The sequence below is a fragment of the Triticum dicoccoides genome, chromosome 7A, assembly GCF_002162155.2.
Source record: "Triticum dicoccoides isolate Atlit2015 ecotype Zavitan chromosome 7A, WEW_v2.0, whole genome shotgun sequence".
Lineage (NCBI taxonomy): Eukaryota > Viridiplantae > Streptophyta > Magnoliopsida > Poales > Poaceae > Triticum > Triticum dicoccoides.
The window spans coordinates 26,331,173-26,351,587 of record NC_041392.1 but is presented as its reverse complement, the minus strand read 5'-3'; the positions used below and the strand labels follow the sequence as shown (position 1 = coordinate 26,351,587).

General features: G+C 47.7%; 1 protein-coding gene across 1 annotated transcript; it reads left to right on the top strand.

The window, feature by feature from the left end:
* Positions 1–7,942: 7,942 nt before the first annotated feature.
* Positions 7,943–15,385, top strand: LOC119328192 (anthocyanidin 3-O-glucoside 6''-O-acyltransferase-like). Its single transcript, XM_037601219.1, has 2 exons — positions 7,943–8,626; positions 14,618–15,385. Exons 1-2 carry the CDS (start codon positions 7,958–7,960, stop codon positions 15,290–15,292), a joined length of 1,344 nt encoding a protein of 447 aa, XP_037457116.1. The 5' UTR covers positions 7,943–7,957; the 3' UTR covers positions 15,293–15,385.
* The last annotated feature ends 5,030 nt before the right edge of the window (positions 15,386–20,415 follow it).

Below are 20,415 nucleotides of genomic sequence, written 5' to 3'. Positions count from 1 at the left end.
TAGCCACTATCACTAAGCTACTAGATCTTCGTGATGAACTATGACATGCAAGGGATGGAGTTGATCCCGGAGCTGTTCGCGGTGCTTAAGACCGCAAAAGGTAGAAATCAAGAAGGAGCATCAAGTGTTGATGGTTTAACAAGACCACTGGTTTCAAGAAGGGCAAGGGCTAGAAGGGAAACTTCATGGATGGCAAACCAGTTGCCGCTCCAGTGAAGGAACCCAAGGTTGAACCCAAACCCGAGACTAAGTGCTTCTATTGTAAAGGGAACGGTCACTGGTAGCGGAATTACCCCATATGCATGGTAGATAAGAAGGCTGGCAACTTCAACAAAGTATATACGTGTTATTAATGTTTACCTCACTAGTACTCCTGGTAGCACCTGAGTATTGGATACCGGTTCAGTTACTATTAATGGTGACTTGAAGCAAAAGCTACGGACTAAACGGAGACTGGCTAAGGGCGAGGTGACGATGTGTGTTGGAAGTGTTTCCAAAGTTGATGAGATCACCATCGCACGCTCCATCTGCCTTCGGGATTAGTATTGAACCTAGATAAATGTTATCAGGTGTCTACGTAGAGCATGAATATGATTAGATCATGTTCATTGCAATACGGTCATTCATTTAAGTTAGAGAATAATGGTTATTCTGTTTACATGAATGATACCTTTCATGGTCATGCATCCTATGTGAATGGTTCATTGAATCTCGGTCGTGGTAATACACATGTTCACGCCAAAAGATGTAGAGTTAATAATGATAGTACCACTTTCTTGTGGCACTGCCGCTTAGGTCATATTGGCGTAAGATGCATGAAGAAACTCCATATCGATGGATGTTTGGAGTCACTTGATTTTGAATCGCTTGACACATGCGAGCCATGCCTCATGGGCAGGATGACTAAGACCCCGTTTTCAGGTACAATGAAACGGGCAAGTGACTTGTTGGAAATCATACATGCAGATGTGTGTGATCCAATGAGAATTGGAGCGTGCGGTGGATATCGCTATTTTCTCATCTTCACTGACGATTTGAGTAGATATAGGTATATTTACTTAATGAAGCACAAGTCTGAAACGTTTGAAAAGTTCAAGCGATTTCAGAGTGAGGTTAAGAATCATCATAACAAGAAGGTCAAATTCCTACGATCTGATCAATGAGAATTTCTGAGTTATGAGTTTGGAAAACACTTAAGACATTGTGGAATTGTTTCACATTTGAAGCCACCTGGAACACCACAGGGTAATGGTGTGTCGGGACGTCATAAACGAACCTTATGAGATATGGTGCGATCTATGATGTCTCTTATCGTTCTATCGTTTTCATTTTGAGGTTATGCGTTAGAGACAGCTGCATTCACTTTAGATAGGACACCATCTAACTCCGTTGAGACGACGTTGTAAGAATATGGTTTGGCAAGAAACCAAAGTTGTCATTTCTTAATGTTTGGGGCTGCGATGCTTAAGGCTTCAGCCGGAGAAGCTCGAACCCAAAGCGGACAAACACATCTTCATAGGATACACAAGGATGACAGTTGGGTATACCTTCTATCTCAGATCCGAGGGCAAATTGTTTGTCGCTAAGAACGGGTCCTTTCTCGAGAAGGAGTTTCTCTCGAAAGAATTGAGTGGGAGGAAGATAGAACTTGATGAGGTTGTCGAACCTTTACTTCAACCAGAGAGTGACGCAACATAGAAAGATGTTTTATGTGGCGCCTACTCTGTTGAATAGAAAGTTAATGATAGTGATCATGAAGCTTCGGATCAAGTTGCTATCGAACCTCGTAGGTCGACAAGGATATGTACTACTCCTAAGTGGTACGGTAATCCTGTCTTAGATATCATGTTGTTAGACAACAATGAACCTACGATCTATGGAGAAGCGATGGTGGGCCCGTATTTCGACAAATGGTTAGAAACCATGAAATCCGAGATAGGATCCATATATTAGAACAAAGTATGGACTTTGGTGGACTTGCCCGATGATCGGCAAGCCATTGAGATAAATGGGTCTTTAAGAAGAAGACGGACGTGGGCGGTAATGTTACCGTCTATGAAGCTCGACTTGTGGGAAAGAGTCTTTTCACAAGTTCAAGGAGTTGACTACGATGAGAATTTCTCACCCGTAGCGATGCTTAAGTCCGTCGGAATCATGTTAGCATTAGCTGTATTTTTCGATTATGAAATCTTACAGATGGATGTCAAAACAAGTTTTCTTACCAGTTTTCATAAGAAAAGTTGTATGTGATACAATAAAAGGTTTTGATGATCCTAAGGATGCTAAAAGGTATGCTGGCTCCAGCAATCCTTCTATGGACTAGAGCAAGCATCTCGGAATCGGAATATATGTTTTGATGGAGTGATCAAAGCTTTTAGGTTTATACAATGTTTGCTAGAAACTTGTATTTACAAGAAAGTGAGTGGGAGCACTACAACATTTCTGGTAAGTATATGTGGATGACATATTGCTGATTCAAAATAATGTAGAATTTCTGGAAAGCATAAACGGTTGTTTGAAGAGTGTTTTTCAAAGGAAGACCTGGATAAAGCTGCTTACATATTGGGCATCAAGATCTATAGAGATAGATCAAAACGCCTGATGATACTTTCAAAGAACGCACACCTTGACATGTTTTTGAAGGAGTTCAAAATAGATCAGTCAAAGAAGGGGTTCTTACCTGAGTTGTAAGGTGTGAAGTTGAGTAAGACTCAAAGCTTGACCACGGCAGAAGAAAGAGGAAGGACGAAGGTCGTCCCCTATGCTCTTGTCATAGGCTCTATACGGTATGCCATGCTGAGTACCGCACCTGATGTGTGCCTTGCCACATGTCTGGCAAGAGGGTACAAAGGTGATCTAGGACTGGATCACCAGATAGTGGTCAAAATTATCCTTAGAGGAATAAGGAAATGTTTCTCGGTTATGGAGGTGATAAAGAGTTCGACGTAAAGAGTTACATCGATGCAAGCTTAACACCTATCCGGATAGTTCTGAGTAGAGATACCGGATACGTATAATGGAGCAACAATTTGGAATAGCTCCAAGTGGAACGTGGTAGCAGCATCTACGATATGACATAAAGTTTTGCGAAATACATAGGGATCTGAATATGACAAGACCCGTTGACTACAACCTCTCTCACAAGCATAACATGATCAAACCCAGAACTCTTTGAGTGTTTATCACATAGTGATGTGAACTAGATCATTGAGTCTAGTAGACTCTTGGATGTTGGTCACATGGCGATGTGACCTGTGACTTTTAATCACATGGCGATGTGAACTAGATTATTGACTCTAGTGCAAGTGGGAGACTGTTGGAAATATGCCCTAGAGGCAATAATAAATTAGTTATTATTATATTTCATTGTTCATGATAATCGTTTATTATCCATGCTAGAATTGTATTGATAGGAAACTCAGATACATGTGTGGATACATAGACAACACCATGTCCCTAGTAAGCCTCTAGTTGACTAGCTCGTTGATCAATAGATGGTTACGGTTTCCTGACCATAGACATTGGATGTCATTGATAATGGGATCACATCATTAGGAGAATAATGTGATGGACAAGACCCAATCCTAAGCCTAGCACAAGATCGTGTAGTTCGTTTGCTAAATCTTTTCTAATGTCAAGTATCATTTCCTTAGACCATGAGATTGTGCAACTCCCGGATACCGTAGGAGTGCTTTGGGTGTGCCAAACGTCACAACGTAACTGGGTGGCTATAAAGGTACACTACAGGTATCTCCGAAAGTGTCTGTTGGGTTGGCATGAATAGACATTGGGATTTTTCACTCCGTGTAAACGGAGAGGTATCTCTGGGCCCACTCGGTAGGACATCATCATAATGTACACAATGTGATCAAGGAGTTGATCACGGGATGATGTGTTACGGAACGAGTAAAGAGACTTGCCGGTAAGGAGATTTAACAAGGTATCGGGATACCGACGACCGAATCTCGGGCAAGTATCGTACCGCTAGACAAAGGGAATTGTATACGGGATTGATTGAATCCTTGACATCGTGGTTCATCCGATGAGACATCGTGGAGCATGTGGGAGCCAACATGGGTATCCAGATCCCACTGTTGGTTATTGACCGGAGAGTTGTCTCGGCCATGTTTGCATGACTCCCGAGCCCGTAAGGTCTACACACTTAAGGTTCGATGACGCTAGGGTTATAGGGAAAGTATGTACGCGGTTACCAAATGTTGTTTGAAGTCCCGGATGAGATCCCGGATGTCACGAGGAGTTCCGGAATGGTCCAGAGGTAAAGATTAATATATAGGAAGTATGGTTTTGGCCACCGGAAGTGTTCCGGGCATCACCGGTAGTTTACCGGGACCACCGGAGGGGTCCGGGGGTCCACCAGGTGGGGTCACCAGCCCCGGAGGCCTACATGGGCCAATAGTGGGAAGGGACCAGCCCCTAGGTGGGCTGGGGCGCCTCCCACCAAGGCCCAAGGCGCCTCCAAGAGGTGAGGGGGGCAAACCCTAGGGCAGATGGGCCCTAAGGCCCACCTCAGGTGCGCCTCCCCCTCTCCCCCTTGTGGCCGCCACCCTAGATGGGATCTAGGGCTGCCGCAACCCTTGGGGTGGGAACCCTAGGTGGGGGCGCAGCCCTCCCTCTCCCCCTATATATAGTGGAGGCAAAGGGGCAGCCCAACATACGATTCAATCTCCCTGTTGGTGCAGCCCTACCCCTCTCCCTCCTCGTCTCTCGTAGTGCTTGGCGAAGCCCTGCTGGAGTCCTGCGCTCCTCCACCACCACCACGCCGTCGTGCTGCTGCTGGACGGAGTCTCCCCCAACCTCTCCTTCTCCCCTTGCTTGATCAAGGCGTGGGAGACGTCACCGGGCTACACGTGTGTTGAACGCGGAGGTGCCGTCCGTTCGACACTAGGATCATCGGTGATTTGGATCACGGCGAGTACGACTACATCAACCCTGTTCACTTGAACGCTTCCGCTTAGCGATCTACAAGGGAATGTAGATGCACTCTCCTTCCCCTCGTTGCTAGATTACTCCATAGATTGATCTTGGTGATGCGTAGAAAATTTTAAATTTCTGCTACGATCCCCAACAGGATGTACGCGACCTGTTTGCTTGCCTGGGCTGCATGCGCTTTGAGGCCCGCACGGACCTTAAAGCAGCCCGCAGTCTGGCCCGGCGAAAACTGCCGAATCGGTAGTTTCTCGCGAGCCTGGCCGCGTACGGCCACGCGTGCGAGGCAGTTGCACGCCTCGGGTAGCGCAGGAGACGGAGGCGACATCTCATTACTCTCCCCAACTCTCCTGTCATCGCCCAGATGCACTGTTCCCACCGCTCCCTCTCTCTCCCTCAGCGCCGCTCCCTCTCCTCTCCTCCGATGGATCCGCCACGCCCACCGCCGCGCCGCCCTCTGACCCCCGTCGACCAGCGCATCGCCGGCATCCAGGAGCGCTGGCTGGCCGGGCTCCAGAACTCGGGCCGTCCCCCATCTGCTATCGGCCACCACGAGCGCCGGACAATGCGGCACCGGCCGCTCCTGCTCCGCCGCCGATTCCGGACCTCGTGGTCCTGGGCTCGGCGCCGGCGCCGGCGACGGAGCCGCCCCTTCTTGGGACCCCATTGGCCACGGGGGTTTTCTTGACCCCCGTCCAAGGGTTTTCTCCGGTCGGCGGGCCGTCCTTCTCGACCTCTGGCGTGGCGTTGAGCACGGGTCCGAGGCCGCAGGCCGTCGCCGGGGCCGGCGCCTCCTCTGCTCTGCCCCCTCTCTCCTTCCCGCCGGGGTTTTCACCCCGGCCTCGGTTTGCCACGGCTGCACGTGCTCCGGTGAGTCAAACCCCTCGATCCTTGCTCCTAGATGTAGATTATATGTTTATTTCTTAGGCATATTGTAGTAGTAGGTGGATTCGATAGGATTATAGCAGATCGATTGGATGCTATCCCAATCGAATCCAATCGGACTGATTTGTTCTTGTTTTGTACAGTGTGTGTGCTAGGATAATTTTTCTTGTGCTACTGCTTGTGTGTCCTATGATTTGTGTTCATGCTAGTAGGTGTGTTCATGCTAGAATCATGTTCATGTTGAGTGATGAATGTTATACTGATGTCATGTTCATGTTGAGTGATGAATGCTAGAATCATGTTGACTGATGGCATGTTCATGTTCTAGATAGGATCATGTTCATGTTTCATGGGGCTAACATACATGTTCTTGCTAGGGTTTGTGTTGAATGTTATACGTGCATGTAGTAGGATCATTTTAGGATGGTGCCAAATCTGCATGGCTGCACATGGGTGCTATTGAAACTTGATGTTGCTACTTTTAAATGTTACCATGTTTAGGATAGTGCAGTGTTGAGTGTCAGTTCCATCAAAGAAGATGGCACTTATCAATGGCACTTGCTGTTGGGCAAGTCCACTGATCAGTGGACTTGCCCAACAGCAAGTGCCATTGATAAGTGGCATTTCCTCAAAGAGTTTGTGGACTGATCAGTGTCATTTTCTCTTTGGCAAATGTCCCTGATCAGTGCCATTTTGCAAAGAGTTTGCGCACTAATACTTGTCATCTTACCTGACAAGATATTGAAGACTGACTGGGATGTGCCGGGAGGAGGAGCTCATGTGGTGGCCGGAGCTGAGCGCGCCGAGGATTTCATCCCCACGAACAGGTGGCTCGGGAAGGTGGACCTGCTTGGCAGGATCGCCTTCATGAGCGTTCCACGTCCAAAGGGACGATCTCCGAGGCAGGGCCACGAGGAGGGAGCCAGGGAGCCGATGCGCTTCTACCAGCAGATCAAGGACAACGAGGACCTCGCCATGCTCGTCGTGCCTCCCAAGTTCATGGAGGTGATGAACACCTGGCTGGTCATCAAGCAGCTCCCGCGCGTCGTCAAGCTGTCGGCGAACAAGCGGTGCGTGTTCTGGATGCAGGTGCAGAACTTCGAGGGGCACATGGTGCTTGGCCGGGGCTAGAACTACTTCTACCGCCGCCACCGGATCGTCCCCGGCGACCTTGTCGTTGTGTGCATCTCCGGACTCGGACTGAAGGTTCAGATCTACAACCACGACTCCTCGGTGATGTGCATGTTTCATTGCACCAGGCACAATTGCGTTGGTAATATCGAGCAGGCTATGTAGTTAACTTAAGTAAGGTGTTAGTGGAGAACTTTTATGGTGTGTGGCGAGACTTGTGCTGGAATTTGTTCATATTTTGGCCAGGAGCAGCACCTTGGCATGAAGCAGGAAAGGAGGATGCCCCTGCTTTTAATCTAGACTTATACTATGTAGTTAAGTAGTTTGCTGTCTTTTCCTTACTTGCTGTGTTAAGTTTGCTGTCATTACATTGCTTGCTTTGTTTGATCTTATTGTTCTGCTATTGCTGTTGTGCTGATCATGTGGTGGTAAGGCCATCATATTTGAATGGGGTGAGCAGAACACAAACGTTGTTCGCAACAAAACAACTGAAGTTTGCATCTGCTCACACCCTAAGCACAAAAACGGCAACCAAATAGCAGGGGGATAAATGCCTCTCCATACGATGCAGGCAACCAAACAGATTGCATCTGCTGCATATAAGGCTACATTTTATCAACGAGGTTGGCTGGAGATGGACATGCAATACAACTAGTGTTGCAAACTGCAACCAAACACGCCCTTGGAGATCTCAAAAAACGCAAAAACTGGAGTTCGCTCTTATTATAGAGTTGTGCCACCGCCAAGTGTCATACGTACCGGTTCGATAGATAGGCTGGAGAGACGCCCCGATCCCCGCTCTCTTATTACAGATATGTGCCACTCTCTTATTACAGAGATGGGGCCCACCGTCAGTCTTGCAAGTGAGCTCTCTCGGTCAGAATTGTACTGTGCTCCGGATAATTAAGCAGGTCCAGATCCCGGCAGGTCGGCACGCAACGCAGTCCTCCACCACCACCACCCAGCTCGCTCGTCTGTGTCGTCGTCGCTAGGCATGCCGACGGTAAATATCGTGGAGGTCGGCCACGTGGTGGTACCACAACCGGAGGACCTGGTAATCAGGCTATCCGCGCTGGACGCGCCGTGGGTGGCGAACCCGCTAATCCAGCGCGTGCTCCTCTTCGTCGATGACGCCGGCGGCCAGCAGCACCCGCCCTTCGAGTCGCTGGTGGGCTCCCTCCGTGCGTCCCTCGCGGCCACGCTCGCGCGGCTGCCCCCGCTGGCCGGGAGGATCGTCTTCCTGCCGTCCACCGGCGACGCCGCCATCGACTGCTCCGGCCCCGAGGGAGGAGGCGGCGTGCCGTTCGTCGTGGCGGAGAGCGACGACGCGGACGCGCGGCGGCTCGCGGGGGACGCGGACCACGACGTGGGCACGTTCGAGGCGCTCGTCCCGAAGCTCGAGGTGGAGGCGCTCCCCGCGGAGGTGCTGGCGGTGCAGGTCACGCGGCTCAAGGGCGGCGTGGCGGTCGGCGTGGCACTGCACCACGCCGTCGTCGACGGCCGGTCGGTGTGGATGTTCCTGCAGGCGTGGGCCGCGGCCTGCCGCGGCGATGATGATGCTGCCGTGGCTGCCGTAACATTTGACCGCGCGGTGGTCGCCATCCCCGGCGGCGAGGAGCTCGCGAGGAGCACGCTGCGGAAGTATGCGCCCAATCTGCCGCTGGTATGTTCCTCGCCCCTCCCTTCCCTTCCATGTCCGTTAGTCTCTGCAGCCGGCGAGCATGGTAGCTAGCGGCGGTCAAACTAAGCAGCCCGATTCCCTTTCCTTGGAAAATTAAAATATCTGTCTCTATCTCTGCACCGTGTAGATTTGATTTCCTAATAATTCAGGTCAACCACTGGCCTCAACTAGTACATTTTAGTTCTAGATAAATTTATTTTGATCAGTTTTGCTATTTTTGTTCATTTATACGACAAGTAATTTTGGATGAAGGGTAAAGCAATCTTCAATGCTTGAGACACCAAGACAGACATTTCGTACTATGGCGGGAATGAATATATTTCTAGTCATAAGGTGGGCTAGGCAATGAGTAATAGGATGAAGCATGACTGTACTTTTTTTCTTCCTCTCTTTTGATCTTGGACTGCCTCTACTCTCGGCCAAATTAGAATTATGTTGCAATCGACGGAGACAAAAGGAGAAAACCCGTTTCAACTGCCCCAAGGCTGATGATCAGGTAGACGATCACCATCAGGGAGGATAAAAAAGAGGATAAGTGGCGATACATGTGGGCCATTGTTCTGAAATTTGAAATAGTGGATGCGAAACCATGGTGGGGGTTGTGGTACATATTTTTCGCTCGTTGCAATGCACATACATGCTTGCTAGTATATACTAAAGCAAAAAACCAGCTAAAAATTCTGGTATAGAAAATTCTTAAAGTGCAACATAAAGCGAGATGTTTCTTCGTAGGTGTCTAATTAGCACAATTTTCATATCACCGGTTTCTAAAACAAGTATGAAGCACACTTTATAATCCTTTAGAGATTCTAAGGCCACCCGCAAACTTAGAGTCGTAGTAATGAGGTCTTCATTTTGTTTCTTGGTTGCATCAACTCAATACTCACACACTCAATGGAATGGACTACAATATTTGAATTGAGATAATATTGCAATACAAAGTTCTTATATAGGGGAGAAATGTTGATTAGCGACATTTTCATGCATAATTAGAATTCAAGGTGTTCAAAATTTATCGCTTTTATATATAGGTAGTGGCTATAGCTAACGGAAATGATAAGAGACATTTGCAAGCATATATTAGTAGACAAGTTAGCTCAAAGACTAGGAGTGGCGTTGTTACGGTCAGGCACGGTCTCGACGGAACGGGGCTTGTAGGGGACTAGGGGTCACATGGTAGACGTGGCTATGGTCCCTGACAGCGCGAAAATGGGCGACAACACTTGCATCCCATTCTGCCTGGTGCCGTTTTGAGGTCGGGGATGACTTGGCAAGCTGGTATGATCCCTGATGAAGCGTCCCGTTTACGCATCCATCTCCCCTGCTGCCTCCTATGTCACCTCATAGTCATGCCAGATGGCATGCTCCCTCGCCGCCGTCAATGACCGCCTGACGTTGGTCTCCTCAAAGACATCACTGGTACGGACAGCTGAGGCGTAGGCGGCGTAGCTGGCATCCTTGGTTTTGGAACGATGTCGGGCGATTTCGACCTGGCGGCGGATGGCCTGCAATGCCCTCGAATATCTCGGCGAGCCCACACCCCACATCTCCTCCTCAACGATGAGGGTGGCCTCCTCATGCGTAGCCTCCTCGTCCAGCGTCAATCGTCCTCCTCAGTGAGCAGGACCCAGTCTGGCCCTAGGTGAAGCGACATGGCGAGGACAAGGAGGGAAGTGGATATCTGAGCAGTGGGGAGGTGAGCTATGACAAGGGAGCGCCGACCTTTTTATAGCAGCGGGCAGCGAAAAATGACACACGCCACAAAACGGGAAAGATATTTTGTGCCCATCAAGGCCTTTCTGCAGCTGACTCGATGGCATCCACGGTCTGCTCTCCAGGCAAGATTTTCTCTAGAAAAGTGAAGCCAATGACGATGACGATACTCTGAAGGACTCGAAGGGTGCTGACAATGGGAACCCCGGGGTATGCCCATAATAAGGATTCATCCCGGAGCAGGCCTGAAGTGTCCCGAGTCTGTTCCAGGCCTCCACTCGGGTAGTCCAGCATCATGAAGTCCATCTGACTACTCTACACTACATCATCCACTCGATTGGGTATTATTTACTGGACAAAAGCTGGATCAGTTTAACCCTTCAAAGTATTATTATCAGTTTCTGGAGTAAAATTAGATGCGGGATTGAGAGGATCTTGTTTGCGTCGAGAAATGAGGTTTTTGTCAAATCAGTAGCCCAGGCTATCTCGGTCTACTCCATGTCATGTTTTAAATTTCCTAGAGGACTTTGGCAGCACCTGACCTCTATGATTAAGGACCCTGATAAGTGCCACATGTGTGGCACGAAGCAATTTTGTCCTGAGGTTTTTTTAAGGCAAATTTAGTTAACCGAGGATGGCAACTTTATTGTGAAGTATGGCAATTTTCCGTTTGGATGGCAAGTTTCAGTTTTTTTTTTCATTTTTCGTGTGAAAATTTTAGTTGTAAAAATGTCAGGGTGGTGTTACTCCATGCACACGTGTGGCACTTATCATTTGGGATGATTAAAACATTATGGCGGGGAAGTAAAAGAGGTCAACGCAAGCCATATTGCGTGTCCTGGGACACTATGAGTATGCCTAAGTACATGGGAGGATTAGGTTTTTGGGATTTTGAAATTGTTAGCCTCGCTCTCCTGGAATGGCGGGCATGGAGAATATTGGAAAACACAGAATCTCTAAGTCCTCGAATACTGAAAGCAATTTACTTTCCCCAGACTGAGTTTCTTGATGTACAACTAGGTAACCACCCATATCTGATTTGGAGGGCAGTTGTGGAAGGATGTGACACCTTGCTACAGGGTTTAATTAGGCGCATTGGCAATGGTACCAGCACGAACATTTGGGATACAAACTGGCTACCACGGAACGAAAACATGAGGCCTATAGTTTCTTGGGTGGCCACACCACCGCATTTGGTCTCTGAATTATTAGACCCTATAAATGCACGTTGGAATTCAAATCTGATCAAATATGTTTCTTGCCATACGATGCGGCAGCTATTATTCACATCCCGGTATGCACTAGGAATACGGATGATTTTTGGTCTTGGAGCTTTGAAAAGAACAGTGTTTTTCCTGTTCGGTCGGCCTACAAGATGATCGTAGCTACCAAGAAGAGAAGGGAAGATTGGCTTGAAAAGAGAGGTGGCTCCTCAAATAATGCACATAATGAAAAATCATGGAGTACGTTGTGGAATGTATCTGTACCTGCAAAGCTCAGAACTTTCGTGACGACTTGCACATAATTCACTTCCTACTGAGGATGTTCGGAAGCATAGGAATATGTCCCAGCGTGATGAATGTCAGGTATGTGGTATGCAAGATTCATGGAAGCATAGTTTACTAGAATGTACCATGGCTCAGTGTGTCTGGTCTCTAGTAGAACAGGATTTGATGAAACACTTGATGGCATCCGTGGAGCCTTCGAGAGGAGTTGGTTACTCTCTATGATGGATGTCCTTAGCCACGACGAGCTGTCACACATGAAAATCACTTTATGGGCGATCTGGTACGAACGTAGGAAGCTTAGACACGAGGGGATTAATCAAATCCCAATATCCACTGGTAAATCGTTTTATTGCTGAACTGGAGCAGTTGGAAAACAGGGGTGATTCACATGAAATGACTGCATTGTGGCACTAATCCACACTAGGCACATTTGGTTAGACATTCCTTATGATTCAGTTGCTATTCCTGTAAACATTTTCAATGATGAATAAAGTCTAGCTATCTTTGCTAACAAAAAAAGGAACATGATAAGTGCCACACGTGTGGCATGAACACATGAAAATTCTGAACGTTTTTATGGCAAGTTTAGTGACGCGAGAATGGCAACTTTAGTTGTCAAATATGGCAACATTCTTTCAGATGGCAAGTTTGAGTTTTTTTGGGTTTTTGATGACAACTTTAGTTATAAAAAATGCCAGGACATGATTGCTTCGTGCCACACGTGTGGCGCTTATCATTTGAGTAACTAGGTCGTTAATGGGCAATTACAGCTGGTGCAACAAGCAGTGCCATCAAGGTGATGTTATGTAACTTAGTAATGCAAAAGGAACCGGAAGTCATCATTGCACCAATGTACTCATCGCCTGATGTTTTTTTCATGAAACTTTTGATCTATTCATCATGCTATGGCAGTACAAAGAACACATAAATAATAAAAATTACATCTATATTTGTAGACCATCTAGCGACGACTACATGTACTTGAGCGAGCCAAAGGCATGCCACCATTTTCATTCATCCTTCACTGAAGCAGGACAGAACTTATTGTAGTAGCCAGTCAGAGAGTCGTCGTGCAAAGACCCCACATGACCAGCGCAAGAGAATAGGAACCATCGCCAATGAAGAGAAGTATAAATCTAAAGGATCCAATCTGTAGACACATGAACAAAGAGGAACAAATGCTGGATCCAAGAAGGTCCACTAAAGACTAGCACTGACCAAGCCCCACCAGATCCACTAGTGACACACCTCCATACACCCTCCGATGATGCTAGACGCATCATTGAAAAGGGGGCCAAGCATGGAGAACCCTATTACATCTACAAGGAGTCGTCACTGCCTTGTTTTTCTAACTAGGACACAAAACCTAAAGGAACTCACAAAAACACCAAGAAACGGAGCCGATCCCTCCCACCAGCAAGGGATGATATCCACCGTGCCTCGCATTACGCAGTGAGATCGCCTACTCCTCTCGAGGTTTGCTTTTTTCTAGTTCATATTTCATAGGTCACCATAAAAAATCCGACCTTTCAAATTAGCATATTTTAGGAATATATTGAACTTTCACCCCGCATTATCTGTGCAAAATTGTATCATTCATTGAGTTCATCACTCAATGTAGTCTAGCAGTCCCACCAGCATGGGAAAATTAAAATAGTTAATGAAGTTCATAATGGTATTCCACAAAGGAAAGGAATTTCAATCAAAACATAAAAATATCGAGTCTCTTAAACAAGACATTCTAAAACTTAGGTAATTATAGTCATTGGGATTTTAGTTCTATATGAAGTGGCCGATTTACCCTCTTTTGCAATGAGTTTTGCTACATCACCTGCTGCTCTAGCTAATTGCCCACCCCTTCCACGTATGATTTTTATGTGGACGTGCTTAAGAGCATATCGGTTAAAGTAGATTCTTCTTTTCTCTCAAAAAAAACCATGGCCCTAGGGCTGCCGGAGACGAGGCAGACCAACGGTGGCCGATGGGAGGCAAAGGAACCATAATTTTTCTTTCTTGAAGAGAGAGTCGGCAGCTGCGTCCTGTTGCTTCTAAAATTGATGTTGTTGAACCCATTAACGAGAAATTCAAACCAAAGATATAGATAAGGGAAGTCACTCACAGCCTGATATTGGTGTAACTTAGTAACGTTGATGTTATTGTAACTTAATAATGCTAGAGGCTTCGTCGTGTGCGCATCATCACCCATATATTAGACAACGCGAGAGTACCATTGTACTCAAACTCTTCATACGAGGCCAAATAAAACATCTACGACAGGTGGGGTATTACCTCTAGAACACAGGCCCGAACCTGCCTAAAATCCATCATTTAAATCCCATACCTCGACCATCCACGCGAGCCTTGCTCCTCAAAATCTCCCAAATCATGTGTATTGTGGCGAAATCCTCGTACACATGATTTGAGCTAATATAGAACATAATAAATAATATAAATCAGTATTTGAACAACATCTTGAACGCACATTGGATGGGCACTTGAGACTTCCGCCGCCAACTACGGGCTTGCCAGGCATTCTAAAAGCTGTTTCAAAACATAGTTTTTTTTTTTGTCTTCTCGGCTAATAGTAGCTTAAGTTGTTTCTCAGCTTCTACTAGCTTCACTTGTCATTTCAACCGCAACCCAAACAAACGGGGCCTAAGATAAGCACTAGAATATGCACCCTTGGAGAACTGCTTTCTTTTCATTGGCAATGTTATAAAATTAACATTTTCGGACACTCATTGCATTGCAGGCCGCCAACATGTTCCCTAGCGCCCCAATTAAACTCCCTCGTCGGACGTTCACCATCACCGCAAAGCACATCCAGCACCTGAAGCAATGCATGTCCGGCCAAACGACCTCCGGGAAGCCCGCCACGGCGCCCATGTCATCCAGCTTTGTGGCCATTGCGGCACTCGCCTGGGCGTCCTTCGTCCGGTCCAAGCACCCGGCTGCCATATCCGCCGGCCATGACGTCTACCTCTTCTTTTTCATCGACTGTCGCGGGCGGCCTGGCATCAACCCGCCAGTGAGTGAGAACTACTTCGGGACGTGCATCACCGGGTGCCTCGTCAAAGCCATGGCACGGGACCTCCTCGCGATTGACGGTGTCACTGCCGCGGTGGCAGCGATTCAGCGGGAGGTCCGGCGAGCAGCCGAGGACCCGCTCACCCTTTGGGACTGGATGGACATCGTGTCGTGGGTGCCATTGGACCGGTTGGTGGGCATCAACGGGTCCACGCGGTTCAAGGCATACGAGGTGGCCGACTTTGGGTGGGGCGCGCCCAGCAGGACGGAGCTGGTCACCATGACCGACGGGCGGGTGGTGCTGGTCGTCACCAAGAGCGGTGGAGTGCAAGTGTCCGTGTGCATGCACCCGGATCATAGCACGGCGTTCAACTCGCACTTTATTGATTCTCTATGTTGATTCATTTGTATGCAGTATCATCGGCGGCAGCTCGGGGCGACAGTACTAAGTGTCTATGTCTATGTGACTCTGTCCATGTGCTTTACCAGTTTAGTCGTGCATTCTACCTACCTACTCCCTCCTTCCCAATGTGTAGGACGTATTAGGTTGTAGCACGAAAATTAACGTACGTCGTTCGTTACTTCAACCCCCGTTCATGTCGCTCAGGGGAAGGCATCCACGATCTGCTCTGACGTCATGTTTGACCGATCCAACCCCAAACGGAACGAAAACTCTGACCAGAGCGCCCCGCGAATTTCCTTCCCGCGCCCGCGCCTCACGATAAACTTCAAATTTGGAGAGGCCTAAACCAGCGATCGTTAACTACCCACTCACCCCTCGTTCTCCCCCCTGCTTCTTCTTCCTGTGCTTGTTCCCCCTTCTTCTCCGTGTCCCGTAGAGTTTGGCAGCCATGGTGGAGCTTGACCTTAATCAGCCGCCCAGATGGGACGAGTTTGGCGATTACACGGGCCCTATCATTGACCTAAACAATGATCTGCAGTGGGCTCACACCTACGAAGGTTGGTTTCCGCCCATTGTTGTGTTTCACGCATCTTATCACTCTAATTTTATGGAGTCATGTCAATTTGTAATTAATGTCCATCAACAATGCAAGATGTGGAGGTAGGAGAAGGTTCTGGCGAGGGAGGAGGATCTGACGATGCTCACAGCATCCGCCCTGAAGAACACGCTACTGGAGATGCGCACGTTCGAGGAGATGGAATCACGGCAAGCATGCATGGCCGAATCGGCGGCTTCGGTCGCACACTTGGCCTTGCCGGTCGGGGGCATCTTGGCGTGCATGCTCACCGTGGCCTCGCCGGAAGTGGTGTGGCCGGACGTGTTGTCCCCGGACATGTTGTTCCTGCACATGGTCGCCGGAGGCTTGGGCTGACTAGGCGTGGCATAGGCTCAGTGCTAAATGTGCATCAGTTTCAGCCTGGACAGAACAACTCCGAGCAGCACAACGTGAACCATGCTCACACTGATGACCAGAGCGACGCCGCCGACGAGCATGGCAACGCCGATCAGGGGAACAACGAGCATTCCTATGAAGGATACGACGAAGGTGCCGGCGATACTGGCAACGTCGAGCAGGGCGGCGGAGAACATGGCAATGGCTTAGGAGGTGGCGCAGGTCCAAGTAAGTGTACGCATACATGCTTATCTACGTCATTCTTGCATGCAGCTACCTTTCATTGAAGCATACTCTATGATTGTTGTACGCATACACATGCTTATCTACTAAATTCGGTGAGATTAAAATTTTCATGTAGTTCATGTTCTGATTTGCATGGTTTCCTTTTCATAGTTGGGGTAATGAGTGTTGCAGTTTGATGCTTGTGTCCAGATACGTGTCGTTTATGTTTTATGATTGTTGTTCTATAGCAAGATTAAATAATTCATGTAATTCAGGTTCAAAATTGCTTGAGTTCCTTATTTCCAAATCATACTTGGAGTAATATGTGCTTCCTTGTTAATCATAAGCACATGTACAATGAGAAGTTAAAATTCAGTAGGATTCGCAGTAGTACAGCAGATAATCCATTTCTTTTCATGCAATCAATCAGGGGCTTCAGGGCCCTTTTGTGCTAGCCTCCCTTTGTCAGGTGACGTTCATCTTCGTGCCAGCCTAGAGCCCGATAGTACTCGGCATCGTGCCAATACAGTTTGTTTACAGTGCACGTACATCATGTATTGTCATTTGTCATTGAAGTTCAGGCGAACTTGTGATAGTACACACCTCGTTACCTAACTTGCTGTACATTTTTCATGCCACACAGATCAGAGGAAACACAAATGGTGCACAGACAATGAAAGGAGGACTATATACAGCATGCTTTTGGATAGGAGTACTCATGGCATATTGAAGCGCGGTGTTTCACTACAAGTGGCAGCAGCGATGGGTGTTTCTCAGAGATGTGTGCAGCGTTATTGGGAAAAAGGCCAGAAAGGTGGAGGGGTGAATGCTGTTGTCAGCAAGAGGGCAAAGCATTGTGGCCGCAAGAGAGTTGAAATCAACGCAGGTGATATTTCTGCAATTCCAGTGATGAAAAGGACCACCATGCATGACCTAGCCGCGTCCTGGTTGCCGGTTCCCATCGTACTGGGATGACAGCGCACGGGACTGGCCTTGCCGGTGGCAATGACATCGTCGGCGGCAAGATGGGCAGCCACTACGTCGCCGTTGGGACCCTCGTCGCCAACACCTACGCCATGCACGGGGCTGGCCATGGATTGATTTGTGTACGAGCTGGGAAAGATGGGAAGGGCAAATGGTGTGCTGGCCCTTCTTCACAAGGGAGAAAATTGCGCGGGAGAGAAAGGGAGGTGGGTTCGTGGGCAGAATGGGTTGAAGGAGAGAGAGACGAGTGTGTGCTCGTGCGAGCTAACCGCACGAGAGGGTGGTCGCCGTATTTTTTTTCCTGAAAACTAGCGATCGATAGCAGAGGATGTAACTGTGCGCCTTATATTATGGAATTGCATGCAATTCCTAATACGCCCTACATATTGGGAAGGAGGGAGTACTATTTATAGTCATTTAAATTCTTATTCAGATATTTGGTATGTAATTCCAAAATCATCATGACTAAGGGCTCTATGGGTCGTTTGCATTTTTTAATATTAAACTACGTCGTATTAATTTTTGAGATTGTTTTGGGTACTTGTAATGTAAGGGTTGCGTGCATTTAATTGTGAGGTCAAAAGTGAACACTTCTAGTTTTAACGCTTTGATGCGGCATTTTTCGTAGGAATTTGATAACGCCCGAAAGTCAGGTATGAGAACATGGCAAATTGAACGTTTTTTATATCAAGTTTAGTGATGCGAGGATGACAACTTTAGTTGGTAAGCATGACAATTTCACGCATTAGTTTATTTTTTGACCAAAAATTACCGTGTGTGTCAACTAATTTGCCATCCTTGTGTCACCAGAATTTCCATAAAAAACGTTCAATTTGCCATGTGTTCGTACCTGACGCCAGGTAATTATCATTTCCATTTTATTAACAGTTCTATGGGTGTGATTCATTTGTATCTCCCACATGTTTATTAATACTATGAGTTGTGTAATTTGGTTGCGCACTTCCCACATGCTTTCTTTTTCTAGCTAAGTTTCTTTAGTATTGGGCTCAATATATCCTCGCATATTTCACAAGATGTTTGCACTATCCATTTACATCTCAGGTTACTTATCTAAGCATCAGAATACAAATTTTATCTAGCAACCATCATCTTTATAGCTAGGTATCTCTACAACCCATTTGTTATCATGGTGCCAACGCAATAGTGGAGACTGGCCGGTTCATATATAACTTTCAAAAAAAAACTGATACTAAATGTTTGCATGATCATAATCTGACAATGTGTGGGTAGTAGCACAAACCTGGGCCGCCTAGCCTAGAGGCACCATGCTGACCTATGGAGTGCCACTCACCCTTGATGAGCTTCGGATGGCTCTCTTCTTATCAAAGGCATGTTTTCATCATAGTCCTTCCAACATTTTCTTATTTGTCATGATGTCAATTGAGATATTCGAGGAAACAGACCCAGGCTCGCGATTTCTATTGTTGAGTGGTTAAAGCTTTGAAAAGCATCGACATTAACTCATTTATTTTGTTTAGGCATGGTTCTTAAAAGGTGCAATTCCAGTGTTTTCTTTTCCTCCATAGTGTAAGTTGCACTGACATATGCTCCAACCGGTAAGCAGCGAGTGGTCACGACGGCGAGGCGGGCAGTGCTTCGTGGTCGCGCGTCCACGGCGGGCCCGACTGGCTCGTTGCCCCTTCTGTGTGTGCTGGAAACGAAGGATGATAGGGAAAGAAAAAAGAGAAGACGAGATGAGATCTGACGGTCCAGGCACCCCGTGAATCGAACGGCTGCGCGGCTACCGGCCCAAATTTTGGCCGGCCTAGTACTGCCCATAAATTTAAATTCAGAAATAGGTCGAGGGCCTGATTTGCAAACATCACTCCACCGGTCTTCTCTTCCCAGCGTCGATGAGTCGACTTGTCAGCTTCCTCTTTCCCACGGCCATGGTCGACTCCTCCTTACTTACAACGCCGCTCGCCGGAGCTTCGCCGCCTGCAGCCTTCTTGTCTCCGTCCGTCCACCTCTCTCTTCTCTCCTCTTTCCGCACGCAACACAGCAGTCACGGCGCGTTCTCGGTTCTCCCTACACGCGCGCTATCGCCTAGCTAGTGGGAGGTGGTGTGAGTGAGACGGCGTCGTGTTGGTGGAAGAACCGTGGCCCCAGCCTGTTCGTGGGCTCATGGAACTGCCTCACGTGGTCAGTCGGTGCTCCGTCAATGGCGTTTGGTTCTGAACAGCGACGGATGCCCGCGTGCCACTTGGAGAAGAGCACAAGGTGTTTGTTGTTATGCCATTGCCGCGTCCGCATGCACCGCGAGCCCTCCAGATGGCACCGGTGGCAGTGCCTCCTCCTTGCCATTTCATGGCTGTCCTGCCCTGCCCTTTGATCGATTGCTCAGTCATGGGTTCGTGTGGTCTTAAACAAGTTGCAGATGTTCAGGCAGGGTAATTTCTCTCAGTGGAGTGGTCTCCACTGGCCGTCGACCACAGGCCAGGTGTTTGTGGAAATTCCGCAGGAGGAGAATCTGTGCTCCTGATTGTGCCATGAGTTGTGTACCTTGCTGTCATATTTGACACATGCTTTCATTTCTTTATCTTGTTTCTTTGGTGTTGGGCTCTATATATAACCTCTTATATTCAATCGATGTTTACACAATCCACTTGGATCTCTGGTGGCTTACACCGAAATCAGAATGTAACTTCTATCTACGGAAATCAACTGCTAAGCTAGATATCATATCTACAATTGTGTTATTGTCATGGCGCCAATGCAGATATTAGAGGAAACTGACCAGCACATATCTCCATTGAGGCCCATGACGTTTTTCTTCTAAAGAAACGTGTTAAAGAGAGCCCCCTAGGAAACATTGATGGATGTCACTTTTGGTAGAGCACGAGATGCACGGGAGAGCGACACATGGCATGCAGGATACCTATGTTCTCGATACATCAAAGTGTTTGCATCTATTTACTTGATAGAAGATGTCTCTTTT

Bases quoted from the DNA above. Each gene is read 5' to 3' on its own strand.
- LOC119328192 (XM_037601219.1), top strand. From the start codon at position 7,958: ATGCCGACGGTAAATATCGTGGAGGTCGGCCACGTGGTGGTACCACAA. The intron at 8,627-14,617 runs GTATGTTCCTCG...ATTGCATTGCAG, and splicing joins ATGCGCCCAATCTGCCGCTG to GCCGCCAACATGTTCCCTAG.